Genomic DNA, 18,804 nt, shown 5'->3' with positions numbered 1-18,804 from the left:
TTAGAATCCGGTTTTGAGGCATTAGAATCTGGTTTTGAGGCGATACACTACGGTTTTAGGCGGGTTTTGAGGCAGGTCATAGCGAGACCCACGAAAGAGACCCAGCAGCCCAACAACCGCTGCTGGTCCTGCTTCACGATCCACTGCCAAGGACCCAAGCCACCTTATTAAACCTCCAAACCGAACTGCAACGCTGCCAATCTCCACGCCTGCAAAGCCATCGTTCCCTAGATAACCGGAGCCCCAGCCACGCTACATCGCCGATCGTCGACCCGCTGCATCGCTGAACCTCCAAACCTGCGGCATCGCTGATCTCCAAATGGCTGCAGCACTGCCGGACCTCCAGACCCGCAGCATCGCAGATCTCCAAAACAGCCATAACATCGCCGGCCACCCAATGGCCTAGATGGCGCCATCCAGATCTGGTCGAGGGTGGCCGCGCCACCCCAGAAGACCGTTGGATCTCTCTCCCTCTCTCTCCACTGGGAACTTACCGGTGTATTGGGCGTGGTGCCGATTGTTGGGCGGGTTGGACGTGGCCTGGGAGGGGAGCCGGTGGGCTGGGCATGGGGGCGGTTGGGCGTGAAGGACAGTGAACTGAGTTGGGCGTGAAGGATTGTTCTTTGTTGGTTTTGATTTATGATGAATTGATGAGAGTATAATCAGATGTAGGCATACCTATTTTCTAATTTGCTACATGTTGAGTTGTCATTCATTGTGTGGGTTGCACAAAAGGTGACTTTTGTGCAACGTCCACACAGAAGACGCACTCCTTTGAGTAATGTTAGGTACCATCTTTTTATCCTCTTAAAATCTTTCTAAAGTTGATGTGGCTTTTAAAATCACTATTAAATTTTAGATGAATCATACTTAAATTTTGATCCAATGGTGATTTTGAAAGCCACATCAACTTTAAAAGGATTTTAAAAAGATAAAAACATGGTACTTAGCATTACTCCAAATCTTTATAGAAGTGATTCTCTAAAAATAAAGATAGACGAGAGATTGATGAGAGATGAAAGGACAACATGTCTCTTAATACGTGGAAAGATACAATTTAGTAGAGATTAAAAAAAACAACGTGAAAAAAAACTATCACAAGAAAGAAAAGGAAAACTGAAAAAACATTGAGAAACTTTCGGTCACCTGTGACTTTCTTTATTTAAAGTGTATGATTTTGTTTGAGATTCTTAAAAGTTTTGATTATGAATCATTTCTTGTGATAGAATTGAAAAATAAAATAATTTTAATTAGATCATAGTGTAAATGGGGTGTTTTGCACACTTGAATAGAAAGTATATGCTTAAATTTGAAATATAAAAAAATAATATAACTCTTAACATCAAATAATTTTTATTCTCTTAACAAAATACCTCATTTATAAAATACTCATTGACAAAACTACCGAAGTCACTGTCTTAGATAGTTTTGGAGACTCTGATGTCGAAGGTTTGGAGGTGGGTGGAGGGTGGTGGACATTGGATTAGAATGAATGAAAAAATATATGGTGTTGATTTGAATTAAAGTACGGCGTTTTCATCTTTATTGTATTTGATATTTTTAACTAATGTGTCAAATATTGAAGGCTATAAAATGAGGTTTTACATCATATCCTAATAGAAGGAACTCTTTTTAAAAAACTGAAAAGCCTTAGAACCGAGTAGTGCTATTTATCACCCTCCTATCTCTCGGAATCTCATGTGGGTGTAACATCTAGAATAACATTTGGACTTCATTGTACTTGAGAATTATTTTGTCAAATTCTTTAACACTTAAAAAGGAGACAAAATGTCACAAAATACGTCCTAAAGATATCGTTTTGAAGTCCCAAATTTTGTTTTGCCTTCATATTTTCCCTTTTGTAATTCCATAATATTTTCCAAACACCTTGGATACCCATCACAAGCCATACGGTTGAAATCGATGTTATGAATCTGCTTTATGACTTTGCATATAGACAGAGCAATTTAGGAACAGCCCACATATGGAAAACAGCCATTGATGGCAGTGGCGGAGCCACGTTAGTCTTTGGGGGCAGTGGCAGAGCCTAACAATTTATATGGAGGGTGCCGCTAAAATTTTTTTGACATCCTAAAAATTTTTTCTACCCTAAAAATTTGGTAATTCATACAAATATTAAAGGTTATTTAATCATTCAAATTAATAGTGAAATTAAATTATTGTAGTGAAATTAAATTATTGTTTAGTCAACGTTTATAGGGATATAAGCAACAAAATAAACATTAAAAAAAAGTTCTATTCCCAATAGAAAAGTGTTCTAGTTTGCTATAGACATGAGCAATAACAACAAAAATCCAAACAAGAACTTCAACAATCCAAATAACCATTCAAAATATTATCTAACTATCACAAACACATAATAATATAAACTACTTACGAAATAAACTTGAGCACAATTAATGGTATCTAAGAAAAATGAGTACCTTTCAGTAAATAAAAGGTATCTTGAGGGATTTCTTGAAAACAAATGAAACACAATAAGGTCTAGCTAAATGATATAAACCAATAAAAACAAATAATGAATTAGAAAAAGAAATGATGGAACACCAAAAAAAAAAAAAAATGTCGTTATCTTCTAAATTGTCTTCTAAACTTTCTCCCCACACTAATTAATTTTGTTACTTATATTTTAGTTTAAATTGTCTTCTATTAATTTTAGATTTTAGTACTTCACCTCCTCACGTACGCATACTCCTCTATTCAGTCTTCAACTCACACGCAAGCCTAATCCTTGCAGGCATTTTTTTTTTTTCGTTTATTTTTTCGCTTGCAGGCATTTTTTTTTTTCAGTCTTCAACTATGCCTTTCTATTATTATTATTATTATTTAATCTTTGGACCCCCAAACATTGAAATTTCAATCTTCAATTGAAATTTCAATCGTTGAAAGATTGAAGGAAGAAAAAAAAAAAAAAAAAAGTAAAAGATTGAAATTTCAATCTTGTTGAAGATTGAAATTTCAACCTTGTTGAAGATTGAAGGACGAAAAAAAAAAAGGTAGAAAAAAATATATTAAAGAGAATAGAAAGGCATTAAATTCTAGAAGGTGAGGAGAACTAAAGCGAAAAAATAAACGAAGATATGCCTTACACCTTCTAGAATTTAATGCCTTTCTATTCTCTTTAATATTTTTTTTTCTACCTTTTTTCTTTTTCGTCCTTCAATCTTCAACAAGATTGAAATTTCAATCTTGTTAACCTTGTTGAAGATTGAAATTTCAACCTTGTTGAAGATTGAAGGACGAAAAAAAAAAAAGGTAGAAAAAAAAATATTAAAGAGAATAGAAAGGCATTAAATTCTAGAAGGTGAGGAGAACTAAAGCGAAAAAAATAAACGAAGATAGGCCTTAGAATTTAGATTCTGGAAGCGTGAGTGAGTGGAATTTGAAGGAAGAAAAAAAAAACAAATGAAGAGAATAGATGTAACTTGTAAGCATCAAAATTCTAGAAGGTGTGAAGTTGAATTTTAAGGAAAAAAAAAAATAAATAAATAAATAGAGGAGTATACGTGAGGAGGTGAAGTACTAAAATTAATAGAAGACAATTTAAACTAAAATATAAGTAACAAAATTAATTAGTGTGGGGAGAAAGTTTAGAAGACAATTTAGAAGATAACTTTTTTTTTTTTTTTTTTTGTTCCATCATTTCTTTTTCTAATTCATTATTTGTTTTTATTTGGTTACATCATTTGGCTAGATCTTATTGTGTTTGATTTGTTTTCAAGAAATCCCTCAAGATACCTCTGATTTACTGAAAGGTACTCATTTTTTTTTTAGATACTATTAATTGTGCTCAAGTTTATTTCGTAAGTAGTTTGTATTATTATGTATTTGTGATAATTAGATAATATTTTGAATGGTTATTTGGATTGTTGAAGTTCTTGTTTGGATTTTTGTTGTTGTTGCTCATGCCAATAGCAAACTAGAACACTTTTCTATTGGGAATGGAACTTTTTTTCAATGTTTATTTTGTTGCTTATATCCGTATAAACGTTGACTAAACAATAATTTAATTTCACTATTAATTTGAATGATTAAATAATCTTTAATATTCGTATGAATTACCAAATTTTTAGGGTAGAAACAAATTTTAGGATGTCAAAAATATTTTAGCGGCACCTCCAATATAATTTGTCTGGCTTCGCCATTGATTGGTGGTGTATATATATATATATTCTCTTTTTGGCTCTTTCTGACTCTAATTATGGCCACTTGCAATTATAAAAGAGAGCATATAAATTTGATGGCAGCTGTTACAAAAAGTGAAACCAGAACTTTATCGGACAATCTAAAATGTGATTAATATATTACAAACAGGAAACGCATTATAGTTAGTCCCCAAATCATTTCGTTTTTGCAAACAGTGTGATTGGAACTACTAGACTTTACAAGCTAGGTAAAATTAATCGATTTGGTCTTCAAATTGTAGTTTAATTGGCCGGAGATCACATCTCATGAAGTAGAATTCATGAGATCGAATCGACCGAAAATCACACCTTATGAAGCGGAATTCATGAGATCGAATCCCCAACTCCTTTTCCACCCAATGTGTAGACATGTAAAAAAAATTAAAAAATTGCTCGATTTGTGTTCAACATACGTACTTCATCACACATTTTAAGACAGTGATAGATGAATCAGTAATACGAAACTAAGGACATGTTTGGGTGTGCGTTTGAAGGGCTTAAAAGTTCATTTAACACTCAAAAAGTTCATTTGAAGAAAAAAGTACCCTTTTGGTAAAAAAAAATTGAAAGCCCTTTTAAGGGTCCAAAAAGCCAAAAAAATAACAAAAACATACTTTTGGCAAAAGCTTAAAAATAAAGTTTTTCCAAAAAACAAGACTTAAAAGCACCTACTTACTAGAAGCCGCACAGAAGGAGCCTAGACGGTGGAAACCGCAGGCGCTTCCTCATGTCCGACTGAGCCATAGTTTGACCCAGCCCCACCAGGGCATCAATGGGAATCCAATGCGGCTAATACTAATCAAGCATATATATGTGGGGATTTTCAATTGTAGAAATTCGAACCCACACCCTAGCACATCTCCTGACCACTTGAAAATTTTCTTAAGCCATTGAACCACCATCCTTGATGGTGTATGGATATATAATAACTACAAAAGGAAACAATACAAAGGTGAAGACGACTTTGAGTCTTGTAAAAATTCTAATTTATTCTCTTATTTTATTTCAAATACTATCGGAGTTTTTCAGTCTTCTCAAAGACGGGTAGCAAGTTGCCCATCGTCAGTTTGGCACCATATGTGAGAACGATTGCTTCTCATCTACACTGAATAAATCGTCGCCTACCTGCATCTACGTTCATATGTGGACCGAGTCTTTGGTCTGGTCCGTGCGTTTATTATGGTTTTCAAACACGTAATTAAATATGCCCCACCGGCCTGTCCCACTGAGAAATGATCACTTCTCCTTTTAGTCTTTATATACAGGCAGCAATCTTTAACCTCACAATACATTCTATCTTCATTTGGGCATGTGTGTGAGAGTGAGAGAGAGAAAATGGAAGCAAAAGAAACACAGACAATGGTACAAGGCCAAGCCGAAATTTGGCAACAAATGTTCGGGTTTGTGGATTCTATGGCATTGAAATGTGCCGTGCAGCTCCGGATTGCTGACATTATACACTCTCATGGCGGCCCTATTACTTTGCGCCAAATAGCCTCTGAGATTGATTCATCATCTCCTGATATCCCCTACTTCGCACGTATCATGAGATTATTAGTCCGCAAAAATATCTTCACCGAACATCATCATCCAGTGGACGGTGGTGGGGAGACACTCTACGGGTTGACAGAAAAGTCAAAATGGCTTCTGCATGATGCTGAGCTGAGCCTAGCGCCAATGGTGTTGATGGAGAACCATCCGTGGCTATTGGCACCGTGGCATTGCCTTGGCCAATGTGTCAAAGAAGGGGGCATTGCGTTCAACAAGGCCCATGGCTGTGAGATTTGGGACTTTGCATCTAAAAATCCTGAGTTCAACAACATCTTCAATGATGCCATGGCGTGTACGGCCAAGATTGTGATGAGGGGAATCCTGGAGGAATACAAAGATGGGTTTCGTTGCTTGGGATCATTGGTGGATGTCGGAGGTGGGACGGGAGGGATGATTGCTGAGATTGTTAAAGCACATCCTCACATCAAAGGTATTAACTTTGATCTGCCGCATGTTGTCGCCACAGCACCCTTGCACGAGGGGGTCTCCCATGTTGGAGGTGATATGTTTGACACCATCCCTAATGCGGATGCAATTTTCATGAAGGTATGTATTTTTTCTTTTTGATCATTTTCCCTCTTTTGTCCACTATAATTGCTAATGCCTTAGATCATAATCTATGACTTTAAATATTATGGAAAATGTTCAAATACTCAACTTTTACTACTTCCTTTCTATAAACTGACATAGCAGTAGTATCTTTTGTAAGAGACTTGTAATAAAAGTTTCAATATCCTTCCCAGCACTAAAACATTATTGGATTTGTTTGTCGATGCAGTGGGTACTACACGATTGGAGTGACGAAAATTGCATAAATATTTTGAAAAATTGCAGAAAAGCAATACAGCAGAAGAATGGAAAGGTTATTATTGTTGATATCGTTCTTGAGAAAGATGGTAATGATTTATTTGATGAGACTCGCATGGCGTCCGATTTGTTGATGCTGGCACACAGCACTGGCGGAAAGGAGAGGACAGAGCTTGAATGGAAGAAATTATTGGAGGAAGCAGGCTTTGGTCGCTACAAAATCATCAAAATTCCAACCATACCATCTATTATTGAGGCCTATCCCGACTGAAAGTGAAATACAATTGCTGTTGTTAAGATGCCATCAGGACAACACATGGGTTGCTTGATGCCTGGTTTTATTGTAAACAAATAAAATCAATAAAAGAAAAGAAAAGGAAAAAAAAAAAAAGAACCGTATCAATTATGTAAAAATAATTTGCTTTATGCTTATATATTTTATTTAAAAGGACAAATGCCATAATTATGGCCAACTCTCTTGCAGGATTTTGCTATTTCATATATATATATATATATATACACATGAAACGTAATTTGAAAAATTACAATTTCAAGATCTAAATCATGTGTCTTTTATTTTTTTTTTTAACAAACAAATTGAGAGCTTTAGTGATAAACTATCAATCAATTAGGGGTATAAAGCTCCCTAGTTACAGTATTATAGATACAATTTGAAATTTCTTTAATCTAAAATTTATCTATGACATCTAAAATAGCTTCCTTAGCAAGACTATGTGCAGTTGAATTCGCACCCCTGTTGATATGTTCTATCCTCCACGACCTCGGTTGACACAAACCTTCTTTGATTCCATCAATTAAATGTCCGAGCTTGCTCTAGTTCTTATCCACCTATTTGACCGCATTAACCATTTGTAGGGCTTCTCCCTCTAAGATTATATCAAACAATCCCATCTCCCTACATAGATCCACTGCGTATATGGTTGTCGTTGCGTCAGTAACAGCAGGTTCTAAGAAACAATTTCGCATGGTACTCTGTGCAGCTATTACATTTCTCACATGATCTCTAACTATGTTACCAATCCCAATATGTCCATGATCTATCAACTGCTGCATACCAATTAACTTTGCACATACTTAGGGTGGTTCGTCGGAGTAGAGCTCCGTTCGTCCATTTCTTTAGTATTAACTCTTTGGAATTCATCTATAAAGTTACGCTTCGTGATAAACTTGGTTAGGATGAGTGAAATCTCCTCCATGTACCACCGCATTTCTCCAAAACCAAATTTTTCGTGCCATCACCACCATAAGCTCAATGTCTTCTACATCACAAGGCCAATCAAAGAGGCAACTACGTGAGCAAAGGAAAGACCCGCAGCTCTAGACATCTTGTGCAGCCGGATGACTCCAAATGATATGTTTCATAGTTTCAGCCTCCCTTTAGCATATAGGACAACTAGCGTCATTGTTAATTACTCAAGAATTTTTGCTAGTTTGCATATGTGCTAGCTTGAGAGTAGCACGTAGGTTCAACCTCCTTGAGATTTCTTGCAACCAAAAGAGCATGGGAAAGGGGGTGTTTGGGAGAATCATCGTGAAATTTCTTTGGTTTGGTGATGTTGTTTTTGGCTCTTGTAGTCATGGGGTGAGTATTTGGAGCAGGTTCGGTTGATTGCAAACTAGGAGATGACTGTGTTGTTTCATGAGAACTGGATAAGGGTTAGGTGGTTTCATGGGAACTAGATGGAAAAGACGTGGTGTCATTTTGAAGGGGAGATATGGGGCAGATTTGGCGTGTTGGAAGGGGAGATAAGGTGTGAGGATGATGTGTCATGTAGTTTGGGATGTGTCAGATGTGCAGGAATTGTTTGAAACAGAGAATGGAAAGGGTGTGGTTGTGTCAGATGTGTCATGTAAAGGGTGTACTTGTGTTTCAGGAGGATAAGGTTGGGTTGTGGTAGGAGACAAATGCATGTGAGGAGAGAGAGATTGAGTGTGATGCGTAGATTGTGGGGCATCAAGAGAAAATAAAGGAGTTAGTATGTGTGCCAAAGTAGGTGTAGATAGAGGATAAATTTGGGATGTGTCAAATGTGCAGAAATTGTTTGAAACAGAGAATGGAAAATTCTTTTCCTCAAAAACATCTCTTGAAATATAGAGACGACCAGATTTTGGTGTTAGACACTGATAGCCCTTATGACGAAGACTGTAGCCTAGGAAAACATACTGCACAGAACGAGGTTGAAGTTTGTTGGAATTATAAGGACGTAAGTTTGGCCAATAGGTACACTCAAAAATACGTAAAAGTTTATAATCCGGAGAAATACGAAACATAATTTGATAAGGTGACAAATTTTTGAGCAGGAGTGTGGGCATACGATTTATGAGATAACAGGCAGTTTGAAAAGCATAATCCCAATATTCACGAAGAACATGGGCATGAGAGAGTAAGGCTAAACCTGTTTCGACTATGTGACAATGTTCTCGCTCCACAGCACCATTTTGTTGGTCGGTGTGGGGGCATGAAAGACGATGAGAGATTCCCATATTTTGAAGAATTTTACTGAGAGAGCGATATTCACCCCCCAATCAAATTGAACAATTTTTACTTTAGAATTAAAATAACGCTCAACATTTTTTTGAAATTGCAAGAAAATTGTGCAAACATCACTCTTGTGAGGCATAGGAAACAACCATGTATATTTACTGTTGGCATCTAAAAAGGAGACATAAAATTTATTTCTAGTAGTTGAATACATAGGAGATGGTCCCCATACATCGGTGTAGATCAATTCTAGAGGGTAATGTACACGTGTAGGGGACAAGGAAAAAGACAGCTACTTGTTTTTTGACATGTGACCTGTAGGATAAGTCAAAAGCTGATTATTTTGAGAAATTGGTAAACTAAATTTTGATAAAACACTAGAACAAATTTTAAAAGCTGGATGCCCAAGCCGTGCGTGCCAGTTGAGAGGTGATGTATGAACTCCAACCATTGCAGAAGCAAACTTTGGTGACATAGAGGAAGAACTTAAATTATTTTTGGAAGAAAATGAACGACTACTGGAGGGTGATGGATGAGGAGAGGCCATGACAGGAAGCTTGTATAAGCCGCCATCATTACGGCCTTGAAGAAGAATTTTCCCCGACCCCTGTTCCTTCACAAAAAAATGCCATGGATGAAATTCAATGTAAGTATTTTTTTCAAGAGTGAATTTGTGAACAAAAAGCAAATTTTTGGTAATTGAAGGAACATGTAAAACATTGTGTAACAAAAAAGAGGCTGTGGGAGATGAAAGTAGGGTGTCACCAATGTTGTGGATGTTTAATCCTTTACCATTACACATGTGAACTTGGTCAGATCCATTGTAGTTTGATAAACAGAAGGTCAAGTTTTTGAGATCAGATGTGAGGTGATGGGTTGCTATTGAGTCAGGGTACCAGTTTGGATATAGGCCACTAGACGGTGCAGAGAAATAAGCCTGCATTGGAAATTGACTCTCATGATTTGATGGTTGATCATGGTTGGAAGGCTGATTATGGTTTGATGGCTGATCATCATATCGTTGGTTACAATCCAAAGTGACATGGCCATTTCGGTTGCAGATTTGGCAAAGGAGCCGTGTAGTGGAAGAACCATGGCTTGATGATCCATGACTAGAATTTGATGAGTATTGTCGCCCCCTGCCACGATAATTTCTAGATGGGCCATTGAAGTGGGATCGGCCGGATGAGTGGTAGGAGCCACGTCAACCACGTCCTCCACGATGGCTGGAATTCTAAGAGACAAAATTCACACCAGCATCGGAGATATCAAGAGTGGGTTGTATCTGTTCTAGCCGCATTTCATGAGCCAGTAAATGGCCATAAATTTCCTCTATAGAAAGAGGTTCAACTCTGGTTGTAACAGAGAAGATAAATGGATCATATTCGGATCCAAGTCCTCCGAGGAGGAACGCTTGTTGCTCCAAATTAGTGAGCGGTTTATTCACGGCAGCAAGAGCATCACTAATTGTCTAAAAATAGTGATAATAATCAGCAATTGACAAATTTCCTTTCTTCAAAGTGAATAATTTTAATTGCACTTGTAGGAGACGAGCATTGGATTGAGACTTGAACAGGGTTTCCAAGGTGGTCTAGGCGTGCTTGGATGTGGTGCAGCGCATGATGTGAGAGATAATCTTGATTGAGAGGGCAGAAGTAATAGCCCCAAGAATGACTTGGTCTTACATGTTCCAATGCAGAAACGCTGGATCTGGTTCAGTGGAAGAAACTCCATCTTTTGTAATGGTTATAGTAGGTGGTGTGCAGGGAATGGTGCCATCGACGTAACCAAACAAATTGCCACCTTTAAGATGAGGGACAATTTGAGGTAGCTATGTAAGGTAATTGTCTTGAGTGAGCTTAATGGGGTTGAAATTTGTGAAGGTGATAATGGTAGAAGTTGTAGGAACAATAGAAGCCATGAGAGGTGAGGTTTGCGGAAGAGAAGAGGAAAAACAGGAAAAAAATTTTTGAAGTTGGTCTTTTAGAGCTCTGATACCATGTTAATTACTCAAGAATTTATGCTTTGGTACCTTACCTTCAATTGGTATAGGCAGTTTGTATATATAGATAAAATATGTTTGCAATGTAACAACATGTACTTGCTTTAGGATTACAATCCTATCTTTAACTAATTACAAAATGATATTATCTTATCTAAAGAGGATGTATTTAAACATTCCTCTTATTTTGTATATCTTGAATATTTGAATTCAAAACTATTGATGAGGGATTATCCTTTACAATCATTAACCACCCCTTTCGCAAAAGGTTCTGTTTTGTGGGGAGGAGATCGTTGTACGCTCTCCACATGAACATTTTAACTGCATTTGGGAATTTGAAAGTCCAAATCGTCTTCCAAATTGTGTTCCCATTTCTTTGCCGGATCCCCCTCCTCCTCTCATAGATTGCGCTTCATTTTCCATATGATACGCTTCTCACTGAAAATACACCATTTGACATGCCCCTGGATATTAGTAAATTTCTTGATGGGACTGGGCATAGAGGAATTTGACAAATAATTTGAGCTTCCTCTTGAAAGATCGTGTTGGTTAAATGGGTTTTCCTCCACTTTGTGTCTTGATCAATGAGTTCCGAGACTCTTGCATCTTCTGCTAACATCTTTCCAGGAGATTGAACCAAAAAGGATATTGGAGCTAGAAGTCATTTGTCCCCCAAATCCGTATATCTCGCCCATCATCCACACGCCATGTGAGCCCATTTTTTAAAACATCACTAGCGGACATCAAGCTTCTCCAAGCAAAAGATGGTCTTTTACCCAAATTATCATCCAAAGTACTGGATTGTGGATAATATTTAGATTTAAGAACTTGACCTACCAATGAATTAGGATTTTGCAATAAACAACACAATTGTTTTGCAAGAAGAGTTTTATTTAAACGTACCAGATGTCAAAATCCCAATCCTCCTCCTTGGGCCTTCGAAAAACTCATACGCTCCCAGCTCATCCAATGAATTTTGGCATCATTTTCTTGGTGCACCCACCAAATTTTTGCATCAGCCTATTAATCTCCTTGCATAAACCAACGAGTAGTTGAAAGATACTCATACCATAAGTGGGAATGGCTTGAACCACTACTTTTAAATGGATTTCCTTCCCTGCCTGAGATAGGAACTTAGCCTTCCAGCTGTTTAATCTATTCCACACCCTATCCTTAATACCTTTAAAAGCTTTAGCCCACGACTTTCCTACAAGCGTTGGGAGACCAAGATATTTTTCATATTGATGCATGGTTTGGAAACTAGAAAGCTAAATGATTTCGTTTCTCCGTTCTGTCCTTGTGTTTCTACTCAAGCAAAGCGACAATTTTTTTTTTTTTTCTTTTCTTTTCTTATTAAGCTTCTGACCAGATGCACTTTCATACTTTACCAGCAGTCTCATTACTCTTTGCCAATCTACAGAATTTACTTTACAGAATAATAAGTTGTCATCCGCGAAAAAAAAAAAAAAAAAAAAAAAAGTGGCTAAGTCGAGGCCCACGTTTCGACATTGGTACACTAGAAATGCTACATGTTTTTTCAGCATGTTGAAGGAGAGAGCCTAGCACCTCCGCACAAATGAGGAAAAGATATGAGGATATGAGGTCCCCTCGCCGAATCCCTCTAATTGGAACAATTCTTCAAACCGGACCTCCATTTACAACAACAACAATATATGATACCGTCCGCATTCACACCATAGTATGCTTTATCCACCTACTAGAAAAATCCATTCTCCGCATCATAACCTCTAAAAAATTTCATTTCACTATATCATATGCTTTGCTCATATCTAGTTTAATCCCTATATATTCCACTTTTCCCCAAAATTTGGTTTGCATGGAGTGTACTCATAGGCTATTAAAATATTGTCAGAAATTAATCTACTAGGGATGAATGCACTTTGATTATGCGAAATAATAAAGGGGAGCAACTCCTTCAGTTTATTAGCCAAAAGTTTATAAATAATTTTATATATGACATTACAAATGCTAATAGGCCCGAATTAGTCACATTAGGACTCTTAATTTTGGGGATACGAGCTATATTAGTGACATTAAATCAAGTATTCTAGGAAGTAGTTATATCTAATATTTGAGTAATGAATTAAGAAGGACTAAGAGTCTTCCTAGAGTCTTCTCAAATGTGATATGACATTTAAGATCACCAATAGATCAAAATTTAATAATGATCATTTAAAATTCAATGGTGATTTTAAAAGTCACGTCACATTTTGGAGGACTTTAGTCCCCCTCATATCATTACTCCTAATATTTTTCTATTGTCAGGAATAATTACTCCCTCTATCCAATATATCTAATATTTCCTTTTAAATGTCCCAAAATGTTATCTACTTTGTAACGGAAATGAACAAAATTTGAAAAAGAATATCTTTGTACGTTTTTATTTTATTTAAAAGAGATAGGGTGATTTTAGAAATTGGCGTTTTTTCTACTTCAAAAAAGCTGGACATTTCCAAGGTAAACAAAAAATTTAGGATGACTGGAGTATTAAAGTTCAATTTAATTAAAAAAACTCATGAAAAAATATTTATTGACTTTTGATGTGATTTGAATTTAGGCTCTGTTTGTTTCGACGTAAAATGCTTTCTGTAAAAATATTTTCAACAGAAAATATTTTCCTGGAAAATGATTTACTGTAAAACATTTTATGGTGTTTGACACGTACGGAAAATCATGATTTTTTTTTTAAAAATTTTTTTTATATATTTTGATTAAATTATATTAAATTCTAAATTATGAAAATGTCCTGACCAAGTCTTAGAGGTGTATGTCCTAACCGAGTCCTGCAAGGACCTGATTGCGACTCGCCCGGACCACGCCTAGACCCTATCGGGACCTGGCGAGATTAGGTCGGGATCCTACCCATGACCTGACACGGACATTTTCGTAATTTGGAGTTTAATATGATTTTCCGTACACACCAAATACTGGAAAATGTTTTTTGTTGAAAACATTTTCTGACTTCAGGGATCTGACCCGAACCCGCCTAATTTTCCTTACATGCCAAATACCGGAAAATATTTTCTAAGAAATCATTTTCTAGGAAAATGTTTTTTGCCGAAAATATTTTCTGACGTCAGGTCCCGGCAGGGTCCCGTACAGGTCTCAGGCAGGTCCTGGTCAAGTACTGGCAAGGTCTCGGGCAGGTCTTGGCAAAGTCCTATGCAGGTCCCAGGTGGGGTCCCGGGTCTCTGTCAAGTCTCGACAGGTCCTAGGGGGGTCCGATTTGGGTCTCGATCAAGTCCCTGTAGGGTCCAGGTCAAGTCTTGAGTGGGTCCTGGAGGGATCTCGGGTGAGTCCAGGCAAGGTCCTAACGAGGTCCCAGGCAGGTTCGATTGGGTCTTAGGCAAAGTCCTGGTCAAGTCCCGAGCAGGTCTTGGGTGAGTCCCAGGGAGGTTCCCGGCAGGTCCTGTGGAGTCTCGAGCGGGTCTTGGCGGGGTCGGTTGAATTGAGAATGAAATACTCAAACTCGAAAAATGGTTTATTGTTTTCAAAAATGGAAACCATTTTTTGAAAAATTAAAGAAGAATTTTCGGTCAAATAGAAAATATTTTCCGTTGACTATTATTTTACGTCCCACCAAACACCTGAAAATATGAAAAACATTTTCTAGAAATCATTTTACGGCGAAACAAATGGAGCATTAGAGTACAACTCCACGATTTTTCAAGCAAAAAAAAAAACACATAGAAGGAATTTGAATAATAGAATGTGAAACATTTGAGAGTGCCTTTTTTGCGATTTAAAAACATAACAAAATATGTATTTTCAAATTGCAGGAAAATGTTACTTTTTTAAAAATGAACAATTTTAAAGGGTAAATTGTGATCTCGAAGGCCAAATTACAATTTTACTAAACATGTTTTTTAAATCACAATTTTTTAAATTGTATATTTTTGAACTGCAAATTCAAACAAACCCTTAGAATTGAAATATATGTCCGCTTTTAGTTAACTTTTAAATCTCACATGCTGGATATACTAAGAAAACCCTAGAAGCCGTCTCTCGGCCCTTCTCCTCATAAAACATTTTTGAAAGGAGGAGAGAGCATATATGCTCCCTCCTCCTCTCCCCTTCCCATTATACTCCCCACTCCTACCCTCCCCCTCCCCCTCCCCCTCCCCCTTTTTATTTATTTTATTTTTGTTTTATTTTATTTTATTTTTCTTTTTTATTTTATTATATTTGTAGGTGTTCTCCGATTAGATCAGCAACTTCGGCATCTCCGCTATGCGTCTGTCCATCTCTTCTACTGTGTTGTGCTGTTTATCTCCTCTCCGGCCGCTGTTGCTGCTGCTGCTTCCTAGTTGTTTGTTTGTGTTTTTGTTTTGAATAAAAGGTTTATTCTCTCTAGATCTGCCCTCATGAGTGAGGAGAAATAATTAGGTATGAGGGGTTATTTCTCACGGCTTAGATAATTAGGTGTGAGGGGTTGTCTTTCATGGCCGGTTCAAATAAATTTTGTTAGAAAATTTGGTTACCCATGTTTTAGATCTAATCTGCTCGGAGCAGATCTGCTCTTTAAGTGTATTTGTACATGAGTTAGCGAAAGATTGAAGTCATATATAGCACCTGATTGTAAGAATTTTATTTTTTTTTATTTTTTTTTTATTTTTTTTTATTTTTTTTATCTATAACTTTGTAACCTCATGGCACGTGGCTATGATTTTTGCATAACTTTATACTTTGTGCTGTAAGAGCTTTTTGCTTTGCTCTGTAAGAAGTTTATGCTCGTGATCTTCAATTAATGAAATAGATTTCCGTTAAAAAAAAAAAAAAAAACAAAAACAAAAATTCTTATCTGCTGGCTTATTTAAGTTTGGATATAATTCCTATTGTTTGCTAAATTTTTAATGCGAATTCTATTTTAATCTTGATGTTATCGAATGAATTATTTTATTTTATTTTAATTTTATGTGAATCTTTTTAGTTTGCATTATTATTTCTATTACTAAAAAGCTCTTATTCAAGTATGGAAAGTCCCACAAGTGGGTGTAACAAAGATGATGGGGATGCCACGATCAATAATAAGAGGAAAAAGATGGGCATAAGAGTCACTATAAAAATGGTGATAATTTTTGACCAGGAATTTTTGACGTGTCAATGATATTGACACGTCAAAAACCTCTTTTGACGTGTGGTTTTTAAAAGGGTGGGTGTCAAAAATCCCAGATTTTTGACGTGTCTACAGTAACGCATCAAAAACTTTTGACGTGTTGGGAGTAACACGTCAACAAAGTTTTTGACGTGCTAAAATTCAGCACGTCAAAATTTTGGCCATTTTTTTTAATTAAAAAATTTATTAATTTAAATTATTTTTCAATTAAAATTATATATATATATATATATATATATTTTTTTTTCACCCCACCCCACGCTGGTCAGCTCTCTCCCCTCTCCCCCCCTCTCTTCTTTTCTCTTTTCTCCCATTTTGGTTACTCCCCCCCCCCCCCCCCCGCGCCCCACATTTTCGTTACCCTCCAGCTCTCTCCCTCTCTTTTTTTTGTCCATTTTCTTACTCTCTCTCTTCTTTCCTTCATTTTCAAAAACTCAAAACCAAAAAATCTTCAAAAATCAAAAACCAAATAAAAAAATCAACCTGAAAAATCAAAAACCCAAACCTAAAAAATCTTCTTATCTTCTATTCTTCTTCTTCTCTTTTCCTTTTTGTTTTTTTTTTTTTTTTTGCAGATCTGCTTCTCTTCTACTTTTATTTTTCTTCTTTTTCTCCTTTTTCTTCTTCCCTCTAGAGGGAGCTGGCCGGCTGCAGAGAGAAGCTAGGGAGATTGAGAGAGGAGAGAGAGAGAGAGAGAGTTGAGTCTGGAAATGAGAGAAAAATGACCAAATATATAAAAAGAATTATAAAGGGGAAAGAAGATTGGAAAAAGAGAGAAAAAGTTAAAAATCCCGCTTTTTTTTTAGTGACGTGCTAACATTTAACACGTCAGAAATTTTTGACGTGCTATAACTAACACGTCAAAAAAAAGTTTTTTTTTTCCTAGCAAAAATAATTTTTGACGTGCTGGTTTTAGCACGTCAAAAATTTCTGAAGTGCTAAAAGTTGCACGTCAAAAATAAACCAGATTAAAAAAATTAAAAAAAAAAAATTGAAACAGTAATAATTTCTGACGTGATAAGTTTCGGCACGTCAAAAATTTTTGACGTGCCAAAACCAAGCACGTCAGAAACTATTTATATATATATAATCAACACAGAGAATAAACTAATTTAAAAAAAAAAAAAATTGAAACAGTAATAATTTCTGACGTGCCAAAACCCAGCACGTCAGAAACTCTCTCTCTCTATATATATATATATAATATATCAACACGCGTGTTGATTAATGGTTATAGACGCGCGTTCAGATCTGAATGGTTATCTATAACCATTCAGATCTGAATGGTTATAATATATATATATATATATATATATATATATATATAACCATTAATAATTATAATACCTAATTATAATTATCATTCTAATAAAAAATAAACCACATTTAAAAAAAAATAATAATTGAAACAGTAATAATTTCTGACGTGCGAAAACCCACCACGTCAGAAACTATATATATAATCAACACAGAAAATAAACCAATTTAAAAAAAAAAAAAAAAATTGAAACAGTAATAATTTATGACGTGCCAAAACCCAGCACGTCAGAAACTCTCTCTCTCTCTCTCTCTCTCTCTCTCCCTATATATATATATATATAATAACCATTAATAATTATAATACCTAATTATAATTATCATTCTAATAACAACAAAATATCATCACCCCACCTTTGTTAGCTAACCGTCTAATCTAACCACCTTTCCTGGCATACATTAATATATAGCATGATTATGTTTAATTAGTGTACATTAATTAATTATATAATATACATGTGATATTAATTGGCATGCATGTGATATATATATATATACTAAGTAATTTATACTAATTAATATGATAAGCTTAATTTTCCTATCCAATCAAAATTAATTTTTTATGCCAATTAAAATTAATTGTTTTTTAATACATATTTTTTATATCAATTATTTCCTAATTACAATAAAATGTTAATTTTTTTTTTGACGTGTTGGTTAGACACGTCAAAATGTTTTGACGTTTTAACTACAACACGTCAAAATATTTTTGACATGCCACACATGGCACGTCAAAAACATATAATATAATATTTAATTATATTATATAATTTAAAATATAATAAATTATGTTTATTTTAATTTTATTAAGATTATATATTAAATTATATTTGTATTAAAATTATATTTATTCTATCATATAATTTCTATTACAAATATAATTTATTATATTATATCATTTTTTTTCTTCTTATATGTCCACATTATATATCCATACAACACAATTACAATTAATTAAAGAATAAATAAATAAATATTCTAGATGTATAGATAATTAGATGTATCCACTCACCGACCACATATTTTGTATTGGCCGAGTTCATGTGAGGTTTGCGGCTCTTATAAAATAAATGTATTCAGTATGTTTTATATATTTTTAAAAAATTAATATGGCTATCATATTAATATTACTAGACTGATATATATATGCATGATAATATCATGTTCAACTTAATATTAATGAAATGGTTGAATTAGATGCATGCATGTGATAATTATATTAATTGGTATACAATATATAGCTAGAATGATTACGCATGCATATATATACAACAAACATATA

General features: G+C 35.3%; 1 protein-coding gene across 1 annotated transcript; it reads left to right on the top strand.

Annotated features, from left to right (window-relative positions):
- The first annotated feature begins 5,474 nt into the window (after positions 1-5,474).
- Positions 5,475-6,920, top strand: LOC132182342 (desmethylxanthohumol 6'-O-methyltransferase-like). Its single transcript, XM_059595559.2, has 2 exons — positions 5,475-6,302; positions 6,535-6,920. The coding sequence occupies exons 1-2, from the start codon at positions 5,541-5,543 to the stop codon at positions 6,832-6,834; spliced, it is 1,062 nt and encodes a 353-aa protein (XP_059451542.1). The 5' UTR covers positions 5,475-5,540; the 3' UTR covers positions 6,835-6,920.
- The last annotated feature ends 11,884 nt before the right edge of the window (positions 6,921-18,804 follow it).

Source organism: Corylus avellana, chromosome 5, assembly GCF_965113065.1.
Source record: "Corylus avellana chromosome 5, dhCorAvel1.hap1.2, whole genome shotgun sequence".
NCBI lineage: Eukaryota > Viridiplantae > Streptophyta > Magnoliopsida > Fagales > Betulaceae > Corylus > Corylus avellana.
The sequence above is the reverse complement of the archived record's forward strand: the minus strand, read 5'-3'. Positions and strand labels throughout refer to the sequence as shown.